Consider the following 24,483-nt stretch of genomic DNA (forward strand, 5'->3'; position numbering starts at 1 on the left):
CCCCCCCCCGACTCCCCTCAACCATGCCTCCAGTAAAATACAGTGTTGCAGAGCACACTGTTGTCAGTTGTGAGTGAGTGTATATGCGTTTCAACAAATGCCAAACTCAGGCGTGCGTCACTGGTTTCCAGACAGAGCAGCGTAGGGTTGGATGCACGGAGGATTATGTATTTCAGGTTTTCTCTCTCCAGTTCTTGTTAACAGAAATAATCTCATGTCACTGTTTTATATTTTTAGTTGTAAAAGCAAATTTATCAGTAGTTTTTGCCACACTAGACACTCAATTACTTTTGCATGTAAGTATATTTCAGTGTCCTCCTCCTCTTTTATTGTTGAAAAGAAAGTGACTTTGCTTGTTACTCTGCTTGTCCTCCCACAGAAAATATTTGTGATGCCAAACATGGATGACATATGGCTACCCATAATGCACTCTGCCATGGACACGCGTTCTAATGCCAACTTGGTTACTGTGACAAATGATGCCTTGAAGGACCCAGAACCTGAGGACTCTGAGGTCTCCGACATGTGAAGACTGCTGGTCAAAGCGTAACGCTGATGGACGTCTTATTACCGTGGCAATATGACAATTCCCCGCCCAACTCTGAAACCACGGGTGCAGCAATGGGCCAGGCCAACTCTCCAATATTTTTACCCATATCCCAGTCCCATTGTCGCACCCATCACCCGTGGCCATTCATGCAGCGCACTCACAAAACAGGAAGCGCTGGCGAGCTCGTTATCTTCTGTGGCCACAAAAAGCAGGAGTACGAGAGAGTTGTGACTCGTAGATTGTCATCCAATCACACAGTTTTATTCGTGTGACATCAAATATTACGATTCATTCTCTGACGAAATAGAACACACGGGGCATGTCGAGACTGTTTTAACAAATGTGTGTGGTGGTGGATCGACAAATAGCCATCTGATTCAACCAGAAGAACCATAATACCTGTGATGTACAGCTGCACCAAACATGATAGTTGTACAGTGTAAACTTTTTGTGCAACCTTTCTAATCAAGCGGTTTATCCTGGCTCTAACTCTAGGAGCACTTTGAGGCCACTGAGTGAGGGAATTATCCTAAAATTTGGAGATGACTTTGCTGAAATCCCCCGCGTCTATTGATATACATTTCACAGGGATATCAAGACTCATCAGTCACCCATCCACACTGCTGCCTGTGCCAGCCGCCTGGCACTTATATGCAAACAGATCAATGGCGCTGTGTCCATCGATGATATTAAGGTCAGTTTAAATCCAGTATGGACACTATAGTAACGTACGGCCTGTGTGCTTTTTACTGTGTGGTAGGGATTAGAGCTAAAACTGACTTTAGTGGGGAGTGTTAAAATATATCAGCAAACACAGCAGCTAAACATTGCCTAGGTCTGATGAATGTATAAGTATAAATAGGAATGCAGCTCCATAGCTCATTCGAGGAATAGCTCATTCACTGATGACGTGCTTCTGCGCAACAAGCTTCAAGACTTCTTTTCATGTTACATTCAGAGTTGAGCAAAAGTAATAACTTTCTGTTTTTCTTGCCAAAGCAATCTTTTTCGTTTCCTGTCTAAAGGGAACTGTGTGAGGTAAACAGTGACAAATAAGCAATTGGATAATTAACCTGTGTTCCCACTGAGGCCACTCCAGTGATGTAGTTAAAGTTTGGGTAACTGTAGCTGGAAATTCAGAGAAATAATCTGAGGGGAGTGATTTTCTTTTCTTTTTTCTTTGAGGGGGCTGCAGGAGACTGAAACCCTTTCATCGACAGGGTAATACAATAACTTAGTTTTATTTGAATAAATAACATACTGGATATTAGCCATATTATTTAATGTTCTCAGCAGATATCTAGCTAATGAATGCTTGTTTATTTTGTTGAATTATTTATTGGTTTGCTTTTCTTCCTGTACTGTACACCTTAAAAAGGAATAACACCAATGAATTAGAACAACAAATTTGTAATCTGCCAAGACATCCGGCTGCTTTACAGGTGACTTTTACTTTACATGTTTTACGTTAAAATATGTGTTGGCAAAGTGTACGAGGCAGAAAGTGCCTTTAAAATAAACATTCCTCCATTGTGAGCCACCACATTCGTTGCATCAGTTGAGGATAAATAGATAAAAGTCTTTGTGCCATTACTTGTGTCAGGTAAGACATGACCTTTGTTTTCACAGGTTTCGGTGTTGTTCATTTTCACAGTGATGAAAATATCAAACATTGCTGTTGTGTTCAGTGATGTCACAGAATGTTATGGTTCTGATCGTTGTGGATCAATAAAACCTTTTGCTTGGACAGAATTGCTGCATCTTTGTGGCTGTGAGAGAAAGGCATCAATGTGTATATACCACACCAATTCCATTAGTTTTATTAACTTTTAGGGCTGTAACAAGAATTTCCATTATCAATTAATCTTGCAATTATTAAACTAAAGGCCAAAGAATCTCAATTTTACAATATATATAAAAAAAGTCACTCACTTTTTGGAGTTTGGGATTTTTGCCCATTGTAAAATAGCCAGTTCATCTTCTAGTAATTGCCTAATCAATGCTAAATATTGTGATTTAAGTTTTGGTTTTTTAAAACATTATATTCATGGGGAGTTACAGTCCAATGTGAGTCAACAAGGACTATCTAAGCAGCACGGCAGACCTATTTAAAATGTTAACTTCTTCATTTTGTGCTTTTAGCATGAAAAAACATTGTTCATTTAGATTCTGTGCCTTGCTCTAAAAGAGAGACTTGGGGAAATTGCCAAGAAACCCCAGTTATGACAAGACATGATCTTGCACTGCTTTTGACCTTTGTGAATGACCAATGAAAAGTCCATTCAGGTTCAAAAAAGTGCTTTATTTAAAAAAAAAAAAAAAAGTAAAGTAAGTGGAATTAAATGAACAAGGACACCGTTTTACACAAATGCTTTATTCAAACTGACATTTTACTTTCAAAAATAGATCAGGGAATGCAAAAGCATCATCATTAATAGGTCATGGTATCATCTTGTACTTTATGGTAACCATGTTCATTTCTGACACCGCAGCCCAACCCCTGCAGAAGAAGAAGAAAAGAAAGAAAGAAAAAAAAACAACATTTAATGAGCTTTGGTGTTGACACATGATTAATCACAGGCTGCTGTATGTAGGTCATGTCAGACACAAACTGTCTTCAAAATTCAATCAGAAGTCTAACGCATCATGATCATCACTCATAACCATTGAAACTAATTCTAAGACACTTATAGACACTTACTTTGCCGTTACTCCTTTGATCCATCGACACTCAAGTCCAGCTCCTGTAAGAGAAATGATGAAATGTATGAGTGAGCTTGATTATTTAAAAAAAAAAAAAAAAAAAAAGATAGATCAGACTGGTGTCGGTGGGTCAAGTCAGACTGAATGTTGGCTTCATTTTCACATCAGAAGTCTAACGCACGAAAATCATCACTCATGAACCAAAGAAAACAAAACTGATTAAAAGCCTTTTTTTCCTAATAAATACTCACCATTGCAAAATCGTGGGACGTCAGCAGGCCTTCCTTCGTCTGCAAGTCAACCACCGTTTTGTCCACGTGTGGATGTGCAATCACCTCAAACACACTGCATCAATCCGACTTTTTCCACCAGCCCTGTGTAAATGACAATATACTGTATGTAGGAGAAAAAAAGCATTGCATTTGCAGTTTGACTTAATATAATTTAAAAAATGCAATCTTACCGTCACATTTTCCTCGCCGATGCGGCCTAGTCACATTGCTCCAACATGTTAGCTTTTAATGATTGATTAAAGTTTTTCTGAAACCACCGATAATCATGTATCATAATAATGACAAGAAAGTATGCACGCAAGGCGCATCTCAGCCATAATTATTACAAACATTTCGGGTCTAACTGGTATGGCTTGCAAAAGCATGCTTTCAAGGGGTGGACTACCGCAGAAGCTGTCCCCCGGATCTACTTTATACCACATCCGGTGTGCGTAGCCCCTTTCTAATTGGTTCACGCTGACTCCACATTTCCCCTCCTCCACTCGTTTGGATATCTATCCCAAAGTCCAACCCCCACGGTTTTCATTTCAGGAAGAAGCTGAACTAACCAACGTTGTATCCACAGCCGCCGGATCAATGCCTTTAACGTTACAACGTTGATAAAAGATTTTGTATCGTCTGCTAGGCTGAGACAAATCACGTTTTCTATGTAGCCGACGGCCGTCCAGACCAACTGTCTATCCCGGTTTGAGACCACAAAATATGGACTGGACAGCGAGCAGCCGGGCCCTGGTGTGGTGCATTTTGGCGTTGCTTTGCTGCGCTGGTCTCCCACAAAAGGTAAGAGGGCTAACTGGATAAGCTAGCTTAACTTAGATAACATTAGCTGAGAGTTACCCGCTAAAACCCGCACCTTTAACTTAACATAGGCTGATTTTCTGACTTCAGACTCACAAGTATCATTAGTATAAGCTAAATTATGTGGCATTCAGTGGTCATTTAATGCTGTCTCTGTGCTGCGTGTTGGCTTGGCATGACAGAAGTGGGCTAACATTAACGTTAGCTTGTCGGCTAAAAGCACTCTTTTTTTTTTTTTCTTTTTTTTTCTTTTTTTAAGGAAGATGTGCTTCAGAAATCTTGTAATGAACTTACTCAACATTGCGTTGTCAATATAGATAGTTTCCAGTTCATCAGTTCATCAGTCCAGTGTAACAGCTGAAGGAAACCAGTCCTCCAGAGCATGGAGATTTAGGTTTCCACCTCGTTTCAGAGTAACTTTAGCAGGTTGATTTTTAAATGCATCTCTCTGTTAGTGGACTATGAGAAATTGCTGCGTGTATGTGTTTGAACATATTTTTAATGTTTTGTTTTAAAGCCAGACACTTTAATATTTTCATTTTATCAACGCCCCCTGCCCAAGTGTCTCAGAAGCATATTGGCAAACTAGTGATTGCAAGACAAGCCATTTTATTGTTATTACCAGTAACAATTGGACCGTATACTAAAAGCAATGTAGTGATGCTGTGAAGGCTTGGTGATATGCAAATAGTTCTACTACTAAACACTTGTTATCATTTCGCAAGTCTGAACACACGTCCTGTGATTGCACTGAGCTGCAGGCCTTGAGATAAACATTGCAAAGGTTGTAAACCAGGCAGCACAACGTGATGAGTTGTGTTGATATTAACAGGGGTCTTTGATGTTGGGCTTGCTAACACATATACACATCGACATTGACATACAAATTGACAATCTCAGTAGACACATTTAGATCAAATAGTAAACAGACATAGAAGCTTGATGCAGGAAAATAGCTGTCTCTGTACTGAGGTAAAGATTAAAGGATGATTCTTACCATTACCTGTCATCCATACTTGCTTTACACATCTTGAAAGCCTTCTCTTTCAGTTGATTATATCTCTACAGCCATCTGAGGTCAGCAGGACAGAGACAGTATGTGTGTGTGCGCACCTTCTAAAGTCTCTAATTTCAGAAGATCCACGCCAATACAGGGCATTGTTACGCATGAGGATTCTTTGAGGTTAGGTTGATTAAATCATGCACAAACTGTGCCATGCCAGTATAAAATAACCACACAAACATCTAGGTTTCTGTGCAAAATGCAATGTGATGTGATACACACACAATCTGACTGTAAGGTACCAACAACATTGGACGGGAGGTCTGTATTTACATAAAAACCTGGCAGTGATGCAGTGTCATCTAATTTATTTTCTTTACCAAAGATAACAGAGTAAAAACAGAATAAATTATACAGTGTTTGTGGTTGGTGCAAAAGTGAACTAGCTTACTTGTTGAAACTGAGCCAGATCATTAGAAAGACTTGAGGCAGAGACCATCAGCTAGTAAACCACTTGAGCTAAGCAGCAGATTAAAGTAGCTTTATAATCCCCTATAATGTCTCAGGTTCTTCTCTTAGCCTATTAAATAGTCTGTTGGTGTGTAGTGAGGGTGACAAATGATTGGCTATCTATAGATAGTGCATAAGTGTGAGAAAGAGGGAGAGATACAAGTGGAAGAGATACAGAGACGGGACTTATTATTTCTCTCTTTTCGCTGTCTCTTCTTCACAATCGAGCTACTTTTAAAGTGATCTGATTTTGCATTGTAAGAAGGATGTGCTAGTGACTAAAATCTAGCCAGACGTCTCAGGAGCAATTACTGTGTTCTTCTTAAATTATGCTCATGCCTCACTTCATACAACTGTGGGCTCTTCATAACAACACTACACAACACACATTTCCAATAATATTTTTAACCAAATTTACATTACAGTGTGTGCAATGTGTCCCTCAGCTGTAGCTTGTTGTTGTCACCATGGATATATTTTATTCCTTTCATTTTTCAGGATCAGATTGAACAATACATGATGATTTGATTAAAAGAAAAAAAAAGAAGTTGTGATCAGAGACTATCTTATCACAACAGTAGATTGGCTGTGCTTTGACTGAGTGTGCCTGAACATGGGCCAACATGTGACATCCTCCCCACCGAAGCAACACCACGCAGAGAGCAACTGATAGTGACTGTGTTGACAAGGGAGGTTGCTAAATGTGTCGCCACTGCTTTCCACTACACTACAAAAGTATGAAGCACATTGAGGAATCAGCACTCTTTGTCTGATGAGACTGAAGAAAATCTAATATCCTCAGGCCCGCTGTCTTTACACAGACCTGAAGGGAAACCTCAAATTCCCACTTTCATGCAGGACTTTAAGACCGATGGATCATCAGGCTGTTCTTAATGCTGCATTGCTCACATTTCCTCATTTACATAAAAGGAATTTTTAGAAGAACTTTGTAAACATAATTTGAAGATGTTGCTGTAATACACCCCCCATGACATGTAACCAGAGGTGTGATGAGTATTTCTTGGTTCCTGCTTTGGTTTTTGCCTGCACCCAAGGAAGCTGCAAACAGACTGCTGATTGCTGTAGACAAGCTGGTGTTGGTAGACTGTTTTCAACAAAAAAATTAAGAAACAGTTAGATCAGGCCCAGTTAGTACATCGTATAGTCAAGACTAGAAGATATGTCTCAGTAATAGTCTCACCTAGAATTATGAGATTTTGTCTCCTAAAAACACACTGTTGTCAGGACTTGTATGGTATGATGTGCTTCATTTACTCTCCTTTGAGTGTCTGATACAAATCACCAATCAATTGTTTCCTGTTTTTGAACGGAAGCTGCAAAAGCCACAACTTTACAACACGCTGTTGTTATTTTCACTCAGACTCACCACTTCAAACTTTGAATGCATTTTTTATGCTTATACTAATTTCAAAAGTGATTAATTACATCCTCTCATATTTCATCACATTTGGCAACCATGTCCTTATCTGAAAGATTCTGTATTTATTAGCTTCTCTCCCCTTCTGCATCTCTAAATGTCACACACTGAATAAGACTACCAGTTCATCTGGCCATATGGAATACAGTCACTCACTTGTTGCTTATCGAGTCCCACCATGGTCTGATGTTCAAAATGGCGATGCCTGCGAAAAGTTACACCCCAAATGCCTGCTTTCTTTTAGGATGCAGGGCAGCTGTGTGAAACACTGTGTCAGGCTCATTTGTTTAAGACCACTTATCAAGTGATTTGTAATGAATATCAGGCAGCACAGATGAACTCTTTACCTTTCTTTGCTCCTTCAGTGACCCGCTCTGCCTGTGTTGCCACCATGTATTCAGTCTTTCATATCTTCACCCAAGCAATGCTCTTTCTTCTAAGACAAGTGATTGTAGTTTTACAGCTTTTGCCTAAACCCTGATGCTCCAAGGAGTACTGCTAAATTGCTTGTGTACACTCGGTGGGAAAGCTGCCAGTTACAGCCAGTCCTGTGTTCAGGTTGGTCTGCCATGCAAGAGGCTGTGAAGCCCTGTGGCACTGCAGCCTGCTGCCAGTGATATCATGAGCATTGTAGTCTGTGTTCCTTTAAGCTATGTCTATCCTCATTGCAGAAGGGAAAGTGAAGACCTCAGAACTTGCCAAGACTTTGGTTTCGCCCAGTTCTGTTCTTATTATGTAACTCACTTACGCAATACCTAAACCATTTCTGTGTTACACACAGAATAAGGAAATGAGAGGGGAATGTCCCGATTTTTCTTCTATTAAGCTTTGTAACTCACCTCAGTCACTCTGAGCACCCGGACATTTTAAACCAGATGTCCCTGAAGCCTAACACTGTAGAATATTCACCAGTTGTTGAATGTCAGTGTCCAAAACTGGGAGACTAACAGATGTTCAGAAAGTTATTTGCTTGTGAAACCAAGAACCCTGACAGAGGTTACGCGGGGCCCGAAAAACAGATTAGTTATGATTCTCCCAGTGCAGTTGTGCGATGCTTGTGAGTATGCAGACAGCCCAGTGGGAACAGCCACAGGTGCACAATATTGACTCAAATGCTTGTTTAGGATGTGAGACTACAGCGGGGGATCTGTAGGCAAATGTGGAACGACTCAGTTTCTTTCTGTATATAGCACGAAACTTTCAGTTTATGGGGTTGTTTTGGCCTTGGTTTCTGTTTGGCCAGTTATAACAAGTGTATTTTCCCAAATTTAAGATGAAGAACATGCAGGGAGAAAGAAGAAAGCATTGTAAAATACCGCCCTTCTCAGATTGTCTGGTACTGGTCAGTTTTTGGTTTTGCCAGGAAATGCACGCTGTGTGACTAAGAGGAAACACCCTGAGTGATGGTGATTGCATTTGCTCTCCCTGCTACATGCTGAGACTTAATAGCTGTGCTGGTTTGTTTGTGTCTGGCTTAAGAGCGCTTCAACCCCCCTTCCTTATCTACTCAAAAGTGGCAAAATGCTCAGAGGAGTGTGTTAGTAATTATAAACTGGTAATCTCCATTATATGTAGGGGCTATTTGACCTGTCCCCAGGGACCTGTTCAGGGGGATTAGTCAGGGATGTTGATCAATACCGCTATGGTTCAGCAGGAGGATGAGGTCTGTCTCAGCTGCCCAGCTTTTGTAGGACTTTTGTGGTTAAGATGGCAGTTTTAGGAGTTTTTCATTCCCCAGCTGACCCTGATAGTGGGCTACTGAAAAATGCTGATACTCAGTTGGCATGTCTGTAATTTTGTAGGTAATTGGCTGCAACGTGAAACCTTTTGTCTGAAATACATATAATGTAGGTGAGCACAGATGGAAAGTTCTCCCAGCCTCCTTGACTTGTTTGGTTGAGAAACCCATGTGTATCAGTTGTAATTTGATGAAGAACAGCTTGTATCAAAGTACAAATACTGGTCAGGCTGAATTCATGTGGTCCTCTCTGGTTTGGTGGGCAGTCAGAGTTCCCCCACTGGACCTCCTCCTGCACACTGGTGCCAAAAACCATAAGAAGCCCACGGCCTGGTTATCAAGAGCAGCGTTTTTAGAATTCCATAGTGGGTGAGCACAGCAGACGTCACCGACGGTGTTGTTGATTCTGGCATAAGACGAGTCATGAGGCTGGGTCACTTAGCTGCTGTAGTGGTTTTGGGTTCAGTTGTTGTCACTGGATTTTCTTTTGTTTGATTTTCCTTTCTCTGGTGACTGTGGGTGTATTGCCTCTTTGTCCAATGCACTGTTTACGTCTTTCATATACTGAACCCAAGTGTTCTCATGTCTGGTTATATTCGCATATTTCTGAGTTGTGACGCAGCAGCCCACTATTCATCTGTGCAGAGGGAAGTTGACTCAGTTCATTGCAAAACCCATTAAAAAGCCAAACCAACCTTGTGGTGTACTGTGCCTGTGTGTTCTTTAACTGTCATTGTAAGGTACTGGTTTGAAGTTCATTGATTTGTAAAGCAGGCCAAAGTAGCATACTGCTTGCAGCAAAAGGCAAACTGCACTGGGGTGATGATGAAAACAGGCCTCTCTCTCAACAATGCAGTAACATTTGTCACACAGTGGATCTTCTGCCGGATTTCTACATATCAGTGTGTGAATAATTTCACTAGCATGCTCTAATTTCAGCATATTAACTATGGTTGGTCCAGGTGTGTGTGAAGATAAGTAATGCCTGAGTGAGTAGTGGCTGAAGACATTATTCACAACCCTGATGCAGGTGCACACATTTCAACCTAATCTGTGGATGTAAGTGGGAACATGTATGCTCACTCATGCCTGCTTAGTAATGCCTGATTTTAACTTGAATAAGTGATCATTTGGATCCACAGGTATCATAAACAACTTGTAACGACAATTTAGTGATGAGTCGTGGTGTTGTATGCGGTTGTTTTTTTTTTTAAATATTAGAAAATTAATTAATTAATTAATTCATTTTTGCATTGTGTTTCTGTAGGGGTTTTGCACTGCCGGCACGGTTTCTCTTCCTGAAAGCCTGCTCTTTGTGTCCACCCTGGATGGAAACCTGCATGCTGTTAGCAAGAAATCAGGCTCTATCAAATGGACTCTGAAAGAAGGTAAGAGGAGAAGACGAGTCGACTGCAAGTCAAGTTTTTGTTTGTATGCCTGTCTCAAGGCGTGGTTTCTTATTCGGGTTACATTTCCAAAAACAGAGTGCTTTTGTGTGCTGCCACAGGGAAAACAATGACATCCCACTGCCTTTTTTCGCTCAGCACTACAACTCTCAGAGTGAGTGAGCAAGTAGAGTTCATGATGAAGTTGCACCATTGGGTGGCAGAGTGTTTTCCCATTGGCCGTTGTTCTTTCAAAATGATTTGACACAAACATCTTCTATTGTGTCATCAGGGGACATTTACAGCGAATCCACGACAGTTTTCATTTTCAGACCCCCCCTTTTTGGGGAAAAAAAAAAAAAGCAGATAGGGACTTTTTGGACAAACCTACTTTCCATGGAAACGAGCTGCCCGTACTGCCCTGTGAGTATATGTGAGCAGAGAGTAGGAGCTAAGCTAACAGAAAAAAGGCTGAAACCGGCTGACACTAGGTAGAATTCAAATACATGAATATGCTCATTAGTGTATTACGCCATTGCGTGACATTTAGCGACTTTCCAGCATGCTTTAGGTTCTTCCATTGAGGGTAAGTGCTTACAGCAGTTTCACAACAGTTTACACATATGTCCCCAATGTCACACGTTGACCATAGACGGTCCAGATAAATGCTAGGTTCTGACCTAGTCTTTTTTTCTTTTAAACCACAGTGAGTTGCTTTCTGGCGTTTGTCATTTGCAGTGTTCATTTATGTAAAGAAGGGTATGCTAAAATAGAAAAGAATCAAAGCAACTAAAGAATTTAACAAAGTGGGAACTATATCAATAATATCAATATTTTGTTGTTATTCCATTTGGTGTATTGATTTTATGTAAAACACAATCTGTGAGTTAAACATATATCATATAACTGTTTTCTAGTACTCTCTATGTTTTTTTTTTTTTAACCACCACCATAGAGTAAGCCAGGCTTATATCGTCAATCATGACCTGTTGAGAAACAAAAAAGCTTAAGTGCACTACATCTTGTGTTTAGGCTGTACTTGAGGAAAATGCTGTGTTGCTGTTAGGCATGGAAACTGGCTAATTATTAACTGAGAAAGGGGCAAATATAGCCTGTAATCAAGGTCAGAGTGGGCAAGGGTAAGCAACTTTGCTGTAGTGTCACCTGCACACACAGAATGTACTGTGGTTACCATGTTGATGTAGGCACTATATGCTTTGAAATGAAATAAGATGGACTGAAGGGTTCCTGGAAACCATGTGCTTAAACAGTCCATAAGTTGATCTCTCTTAGAATAAGAGACATAATATAACAATTAAAGACTTTTCCTGTTTTATACATACATTTTCTCACATTTTCCTCACTGGTACCATACTATGAATTATGGTATTACGGTAGACTAAAGTGGTTTGAGGCTACAAGTCCTGGTTAGGTCCACCCAATGCCCAAATCATTAATAATCAGAGGCAGAGACTGCTCCTCCGCATCGTCTGTTTTTCTGGAAAAGCTATTGAATATAAATTTGACCAGTCCTGGACCAGGCTTTGCACACACCTGTTGTTGTGTTCCAGTCAGGCAACCATACACCCACATAATGAGGGGGAAGCAGAGATCTTTTCCCTGCACCAAGACAGTACAACTCGGTGTATGTCCTCCCACTGTTTTCTTGTCTCTCCCCATTGGCGTTGCAAACATGTGTTTGTATTTCAGCCACCCAGGCTCAACGTCTCCCTATGCAGCGCAGAAAACCATTGTTTTGTCTCCAGACTCTGCAATTACATTTAATGAATGTGGATTCTTGTTTAGCACAACAGCCATTGACCAACTTTAGATGACCCCCCACCACCACCACCACTTGCTATTGTTGACCCCTTCAGGCACCCCCACAGAGATCAGCACCATCTGGCCCACGCCCTGTATGTTCACACTGTAGGGAGATGTGTGTTTGTCTAGTGGCAATGAAGGTTTTTTAGCTCTTAGCTTAAAGACCATAGCAGTGTTTTATGATTCTTTAGCTCAAACCCATGGTATTTTAAACTTATATATAATTGCTGCCAATTTTTTCTTTTTTTTTTTTTACAATTTTGAATAAATAACAATTTCCCGCAGGGGATTAATAAAAGTATTTCTGATTCTGATTCTAAATATTTCCCTCCTTCCAGGCAGCTATTAGTTGTTTTTCATGCCACATGGTATAAAAATCAATTTGCAGAGACCTTAAACATAATTGGATTATTAATCCATTACAATCATAATGTAATGGATTAGAGTGAAACATGGATTAATAAGAACTGTCTGTTCTTTCCTCACTCACAACACAACAGTAATATAAAGCTTTGACAAAAATGTAGAAATAGATTAATTATGGTTGATTATGTACTGTATCTCAAAAAAGTTTCTAGTCTCTCAAGGTGATTTCAAACAAACAGTTTTAAATTCTCTACTGAATGGAAGCTGGTAGCTGCTAAAAGGATAGTATTAATTTATTGTGCATTTATTGAGGCAGTGAAATGTATGAAATTTGTAGTAAATGGGCAAAAACACGATGTGGTGTTAATCACCTGTCCCTTCCCTCAGGGAGGAAAACGTTTAATATAGCCAGATTTTACAATGCTCTTTTTAGATTTTTATCTCCAATATTGAAGATCAGATCAAATGTTTTTACTATAGCGGGATAATGGTGAAATGTGCTTTCTGCTATTCCAGTCCTTTTTAGAGGAAACAAACTAATATCTCATTACACAATCAATTTTTCTGTTCTCATGGTTGTTACATGTTTGACTGTTTCACAGAAAGCTGTTCGCCAACATGTCTGTTTGCCTTTCATGTTTGCCACAGGGGAATCCGTTTTCAGTTGGACTTTGTGTTCTGCGTGGTTGAATGTCACTAGTCTTAATGTCATTCTCTTACACAACAGCTAATGGCCACAGTTTCCATTGTTTGCTAATATTCTTGTCTATCCTGATTTGCATCTCAACTCCTTTTCGCTTTTCACAGATCCAGTTCTTCAGGTCCCTACACATGTGGCAGAGTATGTATCTTTGACTTATTTTCTGCATTGGCGACACATATGTGTCCTTGTGTTTTACAAAAGACATCGAATGCAAATGTATATGGTAACCTGTTGAGCTTGTCTTGTCTGTCACTCAAACTAATTGCTTTAATAATGTCTCCGTGCTGGTCTCGAAATGTGATGCTATCTTCTTTACTCTTTCCACCAGACCACATTTTCTGCCTGACCCAAATGATGGCAGCCTGTACTCTCTGGGAGGAAAGAACAACGAGGGCCTTACAGTAAGAGGAAATAACTTTTATCACAAATGCTAATCTCCCATCTTTAGTAAGAAACACTCTTCAGTTCCCTGTTCTAAAGAAAAACACATCCTCTCATCACATATGTGTATGTAAGCCATGCTGAAAGTAAAGCACCCTCATTCTGAAGTTGCACCTGTGGGGGAACACACAAGATGTTCCCCATATATAGATTATTAAGACATATAGGATGTTTTAGTTGGCTAATGTTGATTCTTTGCTCTCAAACAGAAATTACCATTCACTATCCCTGAGTTGGTCCAAGCTTCTCCCTGTCGCAGTTCTGATGGAATCCTTTACATGGGTAAGGCTAAATCTCAAACACTGTTCTTGCGCACTGAACACTGGCATTTGAACTGTTTGATTGTGAGATTGAACTGAATTGTGGTCATGAGTTTTCCTTATCAATAAGCGTATGCAGTCCATGTCCCAGCTTACCTAAATGTGCAGGTGTTATCTGGCCTTAACAGAAATACGTTACAGTACCTCTCTTTTCCACTCAACCTGTGGTGGTAGCCTGTGTCCTTTTGAATTTACAACAGCTAGCAGAGGATAGTGACTGTGCCATTGTTCAAAGGAAACGGGTGACATTTGCCTCCCCACAATCATTATCAGTGCAGCTATTGTTTTCATTCAACTGAAGCTGCTGCCAGCACAAAGCATATTAGAGATGCAAAGGTCTGAAAATGCTACTGGCGTCAATTCTCACTCTTTAAATCTCATTTTAAGTCAAAGAGGCCATTTCCTAATTTATGGTTTTTTACATTCATCTGTAATGATCTGTGATTAAGTTATTATTACCACTCCTTTCAGTAACATAACCGGTGAGATGCCAGCACAACGAAGCCATGGGCTGCTCGTTTAATGATAGAATGGTAACACCCATCTCTGTGAAGGTTAAATGGCTGCATGTTATTTTGCTTGACTGGGCTTGCACAGTGTGCTCCTTTTGGTCAATTTGACAATTTCCTATAAATAGTGAAGTCAGTTTTCTTTATAATAGCCAAAATTTGTCTCAAAGAGTTTTGCACTTTGTATCATTAGACCCTTGATTTGGAAAAATATGGTGACAGGGTGGACAGACATGCAGTAGGTGTCACATTCATAGAGTGGACAAAAGTAGCAGTAATACAAAAACAATATATAGATAAGAATATGAAACTGAAATTTTGCCAAGAACAATACAAATGCTGTATTCACGGCAGAGGTGGATCATTTTGTCTGTGTGTGCTTGTCATAAACAGGTAAGAAGCAGGACTTGTGGTATGTGGTGGACCTGTTGACTGGTGAGAAGCAGCAGACCCTGACCTCCTCCTTTGCTGAGATGTTGTGTCCCTCTTCATCTCTTCTTTATCTTGGACGCACAGGTAAAAAAAGAACCAATCAAGCAACACAAGCTCCAGCTCTCTCTCTCTCTCTCTCTCTCTCTCTCTCTCTCTCTCCCCCCCCCCATTTCCACCTTTTTTCAACCTATCCAAATCAGTTGTTGATTTAATCTGACTAATCAACAGGCCCATTTGTCTTGCATGCTCTAACCCCAGACTGTGCCAAACCCTTATTTACCTCCCACTCATCTCTACTACTATCCCTGCCCCACCCTCATTATAACCACCAGCCCCCAATCTGTCCCTATAGTACTTAAAGTCTAAGGAAGCTGGGCTGGTAATTATAGCCCTGCAACTTGAATACTTGCTTTAAATACTTGACTTAGTGTCAAGTCAAAGCTCACTTTGTCACCCAACAGCATGTATGCTGGATTTTGTTTCACAGTATCCCTATATTTTGTTTTCTGTGAATCCCATCTTTTGAGGCAAAAGAAATTTAATACCACCTTGCATTTACACTCAGAAATAGATACTCAAAGCCTGGCTTTTGTGTATGTTATGTTGGGAAAGGAATACCAATATCTTTTTCTCGTGTGGATAAGTTGCTGTTGTTCATCTCCCTGTTAGAGTATACCATCACCATGTATGACACCAAAAGCAGGGAGCTGCGCTGGAATGCCACCTATTCTGACTACGCCTCCACCCTTCCTGATGATGACACCAAATACAGTAAGACTCTTTGACACTCTGGCTCTTTTGTAGCTTTAGTTTTTGACAGACTACTAATCCCATGTCCACTCTTTGGTCCCCCACAGAGATGGCTCATTTTGTGTCCAACGGCGATGGCCTTGTGGTGACTGTGGACAGTGAATCTGGAGATGTTCAGTGGGTTCAGAACTACAACTCTCCAGTGGTGGCCATGTATATTTGGCAGCGCGAGGGCCTCCGCAAAGTTCCCCATACTAATGTGGCCGTGGAAACCCTGCGTTACCTCACTTTCATGTCTGGAGAGGTTGGCCGCATTACCCAGTGGAAATATCCATTTCCTAAAGAGAAGAAGCCCAAGAATAAGTTCATGTAAGCAGACTGAGTGTGATGACTGATGTTTTGACAAGGCCCACTTTTGTAGGCCTGTATTTTTATGATTGTAGCTACTTTAACATTTCTCATTTGTATCATCTTCTTAATGTTTTAAAACGATTAGGTTGTTTCTATCATTTGTACTCTTGAATACCATTCAGAGAACAAGGATAGGCCAAAAACATGTTGGAACCTTCTGTGTCAAGATCAATGTTGGATTGCTTAATTTTGGGATTGGGTCTAGACATGTAATATCTAACAATTGGCTGCTGCAGTGGCCTGGTTTCAGCTCTGGTTTTACGCAGTTTACAGTTTTCTTTTTATATATTGTTTTCACACCTGCTTCTGCTGAAAATGACAAACAGGACTTTCAGTGGTTGATCCACTGTGAAACTTTTGGCCTTTTAGGGAGGTGATGGAGAACTATTAAAATTCTTCTGAATTTTGAACACACATACTCCTGTTCTCAATTATTATTATTTTTATTATCATTATGTATCACACTTGTCTCATACATGAAGCATGGTGTAAGGTTTTTTTTTTTTTACACTTAAGCACGCATTTGTTTGACTGTGTTTTACTTGTTCTCTTCCAGGGCCACTTTGTATGTGGGTAAATACTCCACCAGTCTGTACGCCTCTCCCTCACTGGTGCATGATGGAGTCACTGTGGTGGTGAGTGGCAGTTTCATGTTCATTTAAGCAAAGCATATTCCTTATCAGTAAAACATGAACATAAAACATTTGGGTTTATTAAAATTTGTGTAAGTTTTGTACTTCTCTGTACACTCTCTCTAGTAAATATATACCCTTGTTTCATGGTTTCTTAATTACTCTTATGCCAGTATGCCAGTGAGTTTGTAGGCATACATCCTGTTCCAGTTGTGTCATAGCTTGCCCCTCCTCAAGTCGCTCTACAATATTAGTTTACTGCTCTTAGATAAATATTGTTTTTGTTATGTAATCCTGTGAGACATCTGAGAGGAAATTGTGTGTGTGTGTGTCTCTGTAGCCTCGTGGCAGCACTTTTCCCATGCTGGAGGGTCCTGACAGCAGGGAGACTGACGAGGACAAGGAGTGTGTCATCACACCCAGCACCACTGTCAAGTTCAACTCTGCGCTACGGGAGCAAAACCGTATCAACTTCATGAGGAACTACCTGCTTCTAATAGGTAATACATGAGTACATAAATCAGACAGTAATAGGAAGAAGTTATAGTTTCACTGTAATCATTCATGCAATCAATCACGATTATGACTTTATATTGAGAGCGTTGACTCTCATTACTGTTCATCGCATGTTGAAGTCCAGGGCCCTGAATGGTCCGTGAGAGACTGTTAGCATGAGACTGCCCTCTGCTGGATAATAAAAAGCAAACTATAGATAGTATCACAACTACACCATCGTCGAGTCTTTGGATCAGACAAATTCCCACGATTCTGCTGCTCCCGATGATAAAGCAGATTATTAAAATGTTCACTTTTTCAGGTCATCATGAGACGCCCCCTGAAGCTCACACCAAGATCCTGGAGAAGTTCCCTGAAAGCTTCCCTCGCAATCAAGGCAACGTCATCCCACCTACCACTGACAAGAAAGTAGAGGAGGTCTGTGTCAGTGTGCGATCCATGAGATATTTTGTCAGAAGTTTTTACAGATATATTCAAGCATCTGTGCAGGTTTTCTCACTCTCTTCCTCCTTGTCGTCACTTTTGCCGCCTCTTTCCAACACGCCGTAGAAGGTGAATGATAGTGGTATGGATGACGGCCCCCCTTCTCCTCTGCCTGACACATCAATCCAAGAACCTGGGGCCAGTGGTCGCATTGTGCGTCCAGAAGCTCCTGTGGACTCTATGCTCAAAGACATGGCCACAATCATCTTCTCCACCTTCCTACTGGCTGGTTGGGTGGCTTTTGTGATTACCTACCCCAAAGTAAGTCTAACACCACCACCTAGTGGACTGCTGCATACCTACCACCATCACAGGTTGGCAGGAAAAAAACAGAAGTTGAAGAATTTTAAGAATTGTAAAAGTGTAGACGTATTAGGAGCAAAATGTATTTAAAGCATTGAAAAAAGTATTGGTATGACATTTTAATACAGTACAATAATAGATTAAAATACTAATGCATTAATGTGTTGGTAGACCTTTGCTGTTGTACATGTTTGAGGTGGAGCTATTTTTAACTACTTTATATACAGTTGGGTAGTTTACTCCAGTGCTTCCCAACTTAGGGGTTGGACCCAACAGCTGACCAGATAAATCTGGTGTTGGTGAGATGATTGATGATATAGGGGAAAAAAACAAAATTCTTCTACATACATTTGTATTAATTTTTTTAGACTTTTTGTTCTAGTTAAGGCCCCAACCCAACTTCTTTTTGGTAGGGAGTCACAAGCTAGAAAATTTGGAAAAACCACTGGTTAAATCATGAACAATGCATTTTTATAATCTTATGTCTTTTAAGCAAAACCATAACCTGAAAAATAAATAGCAACTACAGGATAAATGTAAAATAAGTGTAGTGGAGTACAATATATCCCTCTGACATGTAGCGGGAGTAGAAGTGTAAAGTAGCTTAAAATAGAAATAGTCAAGTTAAGTACAACTACTTTAAATTGTACTAAGTGTGTGTGTGTACTTTCCTCCAAAGGTAAAAACAATATTTAGAGTCTAAAATAGCTTGTAGTAAACAAAAAGTGCTGAAGTGTTGGATGGAACAAACAATTTACTAAAAACTTCACAAAGTCACAGTTGTTATTTTTAGGGCCTTAGGCTAAGTGTCCTCTCTTGCCACAGAGTGTACACAAGCAGCAGCAGCTGCAGCACCAGGAGTTTCAGAGACAGATGGAGGAGAGGTTGGAGCTGCTCCAGAGGCAGCAGCCGTTTCCCTCTGCAGACGTGGGCTTGGGCTTGGCCCCAGACAGCGACTACCTTGAGGTGGCCCGCACTCGCTCTGAATGCTCAGACCACAGCAGCCCCAACGTCACCCCCCGCGCCTCAAACCACTCCAATCTGTCTGTGTCTGAATTGGGCAGTTCGGCCAATGAGCATGAAGATGGAGGTAAAGATTAAGAGACATTGAGACTGCATTTACAGTGATTGGTTTGTTCTTGATCTACACTTCAATACCAGTTACAGACCAGTTTTTACTTCCCTAAAATGATGTATTTCTCTTGTCAGAGGAGGATTCCAGTGTTGTCCGAGTGGGCAACATAACTTTCCATCCGAAAGAGGTCTTGGGCCATGGTGCTGAGGGCACCATTGTGTACAAGTAAGTCGAAACAGCTAGTCAACAATTATTCCTGACTTGCTAAATTGGTTAAGCACGGAAGAAATATCTCTGTATTACAATGCTGTTTTTCCATGGTTTCTCCACAAGGGGTCAGTTTGACAACCGTCCAGTGGCAGTGAAGAGAATTCTCCCAGAATGCTTCAGTTTTGCAGACAGAGAAGTTCAGCTGCTGAGGGAGTCCGACGAGCACCCAAATGTCATCCGCTATTTCTGCACCGAGAGAGACCGTCAGTTCCAGTACATCGCCATTGAGCTGTGTGCTGCTTCGCTACAGGAGGTAACGAATCACTTAGTTACAGCAGCTTTATTTTAGTTAATGTTTTCATAATAATACACCGACTTTTCTGTGTCATTAGCATAGAGTTGTGCTGTGAGTGAAGCAAAAAAGCCAGAATTTATAGTCATTATTCACAGAGCACAAAAACTACAAGAAAACACTTCCCATGCTAAAATTAATTTAGTGTTGTACACAGCTTTAACCTTTGTCAAAATGAGACACCCTGTTATAGTCTTTGGGCTTCACCCGATTTTTTTCTTTCATCTTTCTAGTATGTGGAGAGAAAAGATTTCAACCGTCATGGACTAGAGCCTGTCATGCTGCTTCAGCAGACCATGTCAGGACTGGCCCATCTGCATTCTCTCAACATAGGTATCCATCTTTCAAAACAAGATGACTTTCGCATTTTCATTATTATTATTATTGTGTAATAATGTAACAACACCACTGAAGTAACTGACAGCTCGTTTTCTCCTCACCTTCATCCTCCAGTCCACAGAGACCTGAAACCCCACAACATCCTGGTGTCCATGCCAAACGCCCACGGTCGTGTCCGGGCCATGATTTCAGACTTTGGCTTGTGTAAGAAGCTAGCAGCAGGCCGCCACAGTTTCAGTAGAAGGTCTGGGGTGCCGGGCACTGAGGGCTGGATCGCCCCTGAGGTTCTCAGTGAGGACTGCAAAGACAACCCAGTGAGTAGTAGCAGCTCTCTCATGGTGCTTGTAAGTATTGTTTGTTGTCAGAATTCACAAAAGAAACACAGTGATAAACTTTTAGAAGTGTTCTCAGAGATCACTGTGCAAACTCATGATACTGGGACTAATTTGAAAAGCAGAGGATTAATACTTAATGGTGCATATAACGGCTTCTGATGGACTCCTGAGAGTGGGTTTGTTTCAGGCTATAGTATCCATTTGTCTGATAGCAGCAAAGTTAACAGAATCAACCAAATAAACCAACAGGAGAATACATAACTTCATACTGTATGCAAATGTTGTTGTGTGAAAAGTTTTGTTAAATTATATGCCAAACTGTGACCTTCTCTAAGCTTTCTCCTTTTCTTTCCCTTGTAGACCTGTGCGGTTGATATCTTCTCTGCTGGTTGTGTGTTTTACTACGTGGTGTCTCAGGGAAGTCACCCGTTTGGCAAGTCTCTGCAGAGGCAAGCAAACATCCTACTGGGCACATACAACCTCGATCATCTGCAAACTGACAAACATGGTGAGAAAATTGTCTCTGATCAATTCCAGATGTGTAACAATAGTAATACAGATGCAGGTAAATGTAGATTAAGAAGAGCAGATAGAAAGAGTAGTGTGGATGACTTTGTGATTGGTTGTTAGAAGTATTCGCTATAGATGTGAGGATTGTTATTTGAGGGTAAAAATATATGAATTTTTGGAAATGATTTACAGGGGACATTGTAGCCAGAGATCTAATAGAGCAGATGTTGAGCATGGAACCCCACCGGAGGCCTTCAGCTGAGAGTGTTCTCAAACACCCTTTCTTCTGGAGCCTGGAGAAGGAGCTACAGTTCTTCCAGGTCACAGCCACTTCTTTTTTCCTCATCTATCAATTTCACTGCTCATGGTAAAGATCACATTTTTAGGCTTCACCTGATGTGGTTTAAACATCTGCTAATACAAACCACGTCTTAATGCAGTATATTCTACCTATGTGCACACACTCCCAGGCATCTTCAAAATGGTATAAATCCACATATTTTATACTTCATGCATTTTTGACAATTTTAATTTGATTTGGTCATTAATGCCAGGTTGTTTTTCTTGGACTGTGTAAAGAGCTGATTCTTTTCAATGTTAACAACTCCAAGTACTTGGAGGATGTGTGAAAACCATCCGCTTCAGTTGATTAGTAAAATGTGAACCTGCAGAACTTCATTAATGTAATGTTGATTAAAATTCTAGCATAGCGGACTGTGCTTGCACCTTTTTTCACAGAGATGGATCCATTCACTTCTAAAATAGATTTTTTTTTTTGTGTGTGTGTAATAATGTTCTGAATGAGAATAAGACTGCAGGCTGCCTGCCTGGCACATTAGTTGAAATTCACACATTTTGTGTCTTTGTGGTTTCTTGCAGGATGTGAGCGACAGAATAGAAAAGGAACCGCTGGATGGACCAATCGTGAGACAGCTAGAGAGAGGAGGGAGGGCTGTTGTCAAGGGTGACTGGAGAGAGCATATCACAGTGCCACTGCAGACAGGTAGGAGACTTGCTAAAACTTAAACAGCATGTCAAATACAAGCACCAGGAGCCACCTGTTGGAACATGGTCCTGTTTCCTGAATTGCTTGAAACATAGTATTCCTCTCACATGTTGACCAAATTAGTATTTTAGAGCTACTTAGAGAAATGCTTAGCTCCAAGCCTGATGTACATTCATAGCTGCACTGAATGCTGTATCCTGTCACCAGAAACTATTGCACTGGGTGGTTAAGTGCATCTGCTGCTTCCTGTCTGCATCGCCATCCACCTAGTATCACAAGCCTTTGATATTTTCTTGAACTGCTTCTCTTTGGATTTGCATTTAGTTGATTGACCAATCAAACCAATGGCCCAGATAGTCGGGATGAATTCTTTTATTTATTTAAACTTTTTTTTTTTTTTACTTATTATGTGGGTATACAGGTGTGTATGTTATTATAACGTAATGTTTTTAATTTTTCGGATGTTATTTGGATGAAACAAAAGAAGATCATGCTTGTCAGTTCATTTTTAGGATCTTAAGTTACAGGATAGAATAAAAGCACAGCTGTATCTTTTCAGGATTTCCTCTTTACTGGTGCCTTGTTGGTTAATGGAATTCAGGAATTTCTTCTATGGTTGATGCCAGGGGTTTTCTCTTTCTTTGGCAGATCTGCGGAAATTTCGGTCCTATAAGGGTGGGTCAGTAAGAGACCTGTTACGTGCAATGAGGAACAAGGTAAGAGGGTTTTCTTATGGCTATGATAAACTTTTTTGTGTTGGAGTGAAACTGGTTTCTGTTGTAAAGATTTAATGCCCAACTTTCCCTGACAGAAACACCATTACCGAGAGTTGCCTGTTGAGGTACAGGAGACTCTGGGCTCTATCCCTGATGACTTTGTCTCCTACTTCACTTCCCGCTTCCCCCACCTGCTGATGCACACCTACCTGGCCATGCGGACCTGTGCACCTGAGAGGCCATTCCTGCCTTACTACTCCACTGCAGAGCACCTTGCAAGAACACAAGTCCATTACACACACACGGGGCCACAAGGACAAAATGAGCCATGCACTCAGCACCTGCCAACACACACATCACCACCCTCCTCACAACGCCAGGAACCTACACATTCATCACAGCCGGTGCAGGTCTGTCTCATAACACCTGCTAAATCAGTGGCCTCTACGTCACCAGAAGAGCCTGTATCTTCACATTTGCCAGTTCAGACAGTGGGGCCAGCAGTGCCAGCACTGTCCGCACAGACTGACTTGCACAGTCAAACAGTGAACCCCACATTTGCCCCAGAATTGCCTACAGTTCCTCTCAGGCAAACAGCATCCACTGAAATGCACACACTGCCAAATGGTCCTTCACTGGACAAGGAACCAGTGTGAACTGGAGTCAGCTGGACGCAGCACAGACGGGAGCACTGCCTTACAGAGTGGACACAAAGTGGGACACAGTTGCTGAGCTTTGAGCTGGTGAGGACCAGGCCTGCAGTGCCTGGGATCCACTGCCAGGCGCAGCAGCTGCACCCATCTGGATTAAGTGCCTTCTGCTCACCTGGGTTAAAATGTTCCCCAACAGAACCGTCCACAAGTCTGTCTCTGCCTAGAGGAAGTCAGACACGCAGGAGAGTTTTGGTGGATATTTTCTTGTAGCTGGGCTGAGCAAAGAGATTTTTTTTTTTTTTTTTTTTTTTTTTTTTTTTTTTTATAACGGCATGTCCAAAAAAAGTGTTTGTCCCAAAAATATCTGGCCACAGTTGTGGGAAACATGTCTGTATATTGTTGAACATGTGGGTAGTTTAATTGTGCAATGTTGTATTTCTGAGTGAGCCTGTTCACTGCACAGATACTGTATGTATATTTTTGTATAGACTGATTCAGAATTTGGATCATCAATGATAAATCATTTAATGTGGCCGATGTGCCTTTTTTTAAGAATATCACTGTGCTGTATGGGTACAGATCTTTAAAATTGACTATGCTAAATGTGCTTGATTCCAGTTAATGCTGCTAGACTGCTCCTCTTTTGTCAATCAAGACTATTGTGCTGACTCAGTAAGAGTGGACTGTTCCCAAAGGTGTTCAGGGTGGCATCTGAATTTAGTAGGTAATTTTATCCTCATGTGATTATGTAGTCAAATATGAGTTTAGAGGTCAGGCTGCAGAATTCTCATGTATAATAACTTTCAAGGGTGTCAAAGTGAAGTTAACGACATGCACATTAAATTCTATTTTTTTTATACTAAGATTGTGTTTGTGCATTGATCTTGATGCATCTCAAAATCGGGATGGGGAACTACAACTAAAGGCAGCACCTAAAAGAAACTGCTTACTGTTCATTTAACAAATAGTTTTATTTACAGGTGATCTAAGCAGCTGATATGTACTGTAATGTCTGGGTTAATGTTTATTGCTACAGTTCACGTTTGTTAGTGTGGCTTAAAGTATATCATATTAATATATTTTAAGTATTGCTGTTCACAAGTGGGATTTTTTTTTTTTTTTACTGCAAGCAAATTAATATGATCTGTGATCAAAAGGACCAATACAGTAAAACTCAGG

At 40.7% G+C, this 24,483-nt stretch overlaps 2 protein-coding genes and 1 long non-coding RNA gene across 3 annotated transcripts in view; 2 read left to right on the plus strand and 1 right to left on the minus strand.

Moving 5' to 3' along the window:
- LOC111667553 (testis-expressed protein 2-like) overlaps nt 1–2,302 on the plus strand; it is a 28,831-nt gene extending 26,529 nt beyond the window's left edge. Inside the window, exon 13 of the mRNA XM_087178530.1 lies at nt 380–2,302. Coding sequence (XP_087034656.1) covers nt 380–529 — 150 coding nt within the window. The 3' untranslated portion in view covers nt 530–2,302. The remainder of the gene's footprint in view (nt 1–379) is intronic.
- A 606-nt stretch (nt 2,303–2,908) lies between these two features.
- Nucleotides 2,909–3,948, minus strand: LOC111667555 (uncharacterized). The gene is made up of 4 exons (XR_002761675.2): nt 3,717–3,948; nt 3,505–3,627; nt 3,252–3,294; nt 2,909–3,050 (listed from the first exon to the last, which is right to left on the minus strand). It is a non-coding gene; the product is annotated as an uncharacterized LOC111667555 (long non-coding RNA).
- A 113-nt stretch (nt 3,949–4,061) lies between these two features.
- ern1 (endoplasmic reticulum to nucleus signaling 1) lies at nt 4,062–24,167 on the plus strand. The gene is made up of 22 exons (XM_023423303.2): nt 4,062–4,326; nt 10,301–10,421; nt 13,416–13,449; nt 13,640–13,712; nt 13,962–14,034; nt 14,975–15,097; nt 15,683–15,784; nt 15,871–16,132; nt 16,731–16,809; nt 17,147–17,306; nt 17,624–17,739; nt 17,872–18,066; nt 18,934–19,198; nt 19,318–19,408; nt 19,517–19,706; nt 19,979–20,078; nt 20,199–20,398; nt 20,780–20,927; nt 21,122–21,249; nt 21,809–21,932; nt 22,584–22,651; nt 22,747–24,167. The coding sequence occupies exons 1-22, from the start codon at nt 4,249–4,251 to the stop codon at nt 23,305–23,307; spliced, it is 3,291 nt and encodes a 1,096-aa protein (XP_023279071.1). The 5' UTR covers nt 4,062–4,248; the 3' UTR covers nt 23,308–24,167.
- The last annotated feature ends 316 nt before the right edge of the window (nt 24,168–24,483 follow it).

Source organism: Seriola lalandi, unplaced genomic scaffold (genome assembly GCF_002814215.2).
Source record: "Seriola lalandi dorsalis isolate HSWRI2012SDOR001 ecotype SW California unplaced genomic scaffold, Sedor1 jcf7180002054690, whole genome shotgun sequence".
Classification (NCBI taxonomy): Eukaryota; Metazoa; Chordata; class Actinopteri; order Carangiformes; family Carangidae; genus Seriola; species Seriola lalandi.

Excerpts from the sequence above, each read along its gene's own strand:
- ern1 (XM_023423303.2), top strand. The coding sequence starts at position 4,249 with ATGGACTGGACAGCGAGCAGCCGGGCCCTGGTGTGGTGCATTTTGGCG. Across the intron at positions 10,422-13,415 it reads CAAATGGACTCTGAAAGAAG|ATCCAGTTCTTCAGGTCCCT; the intron begins GTAAGAGGAGAA and ends CGCTTTTCACAG. Across the intron at positions 20,399-20,779 it reads AGGACTGCAAAGACAACCCA|ACCTGTGCGGTTGATATCTT; the intron begins GTGAGTAGTAGC and ends TTTCCCTTGTAG.